The sequence below is a fragment of the Geospiza fortis genome, unplaced genomic scaffold, assembly GCF_000277835.1.
Source record: "Geospiza fortis unplaced genomic scaffold, GeoFor_1.0 scaffold4, whole genome shotgun sequence".
Classification (NCBI taxonomy): domain Eukaryota; kingdom Metazoa; phylum Chordata; class Aves; order Passeriformes; family Thraupidae; genus Geospiza; species Geospiza fortis.
This window is the reverse complement of record NW_005054475.1, coordinates 937,884-938,207: the sequence shown is the minus strand read 5'-3', so window position 1 is coordinate 938,207 and position 324 is coordinate 937,884. Positions and strand designations below refer to the sequence as shown.

Here is a 324-nt window from a genome sequence, read left to right as displayed (position 1 = left end):
CCCTGCCCAGTGCCCCAGGGCAGGGGACACCCCTGTCCATGGACACCCCTCGTACCTGCAGACAAACACCTCCAGGGGCTGCTGGGTGTTGGGTGTCATGATCCAGGGCGCCACGCGGAACACCACGGTGTCCGTGAAGATCGGCGTGCCCGGCGAGTCCTGGGGGAGCCAAAACGGGGTCTGGGACCTCCACCACGGCGGGTTTGCTAGGGGAGGGGCGGGAACGACGCCCCCGTACCTTGTGGGGCACCTCCAGCAGGCTGGCGCTGAAGGACACGAGGCCGGAGAAGCCCCTGTCGGGGAACGCCAGCCCCCCCCCGCAGC

At 69.8% G+C, this 324-nt stretch overlaps 1 protein-coding gene across 1 annotated transcript in view; it reads right to left on the bottom strand.

The window, feature by feature from the left end:
* LOC102037845 (protein-arginine deiminase type-4) overlaps positions 1–324 on the bottom strand; it is a 36,667-nt gene that overhangs the window by 26,868 nt on the left and 9,475 nt on the right. Inside the window, exon 8 of the mRNA XM_031062977.1 lies at positions 56–159. Coding sequence (XP_030918837.1) covers positions 56–159 — 104 coding nt within the window. The remainder of the gene's footprint in view (positions 1–55; positions 160–324) is intronic.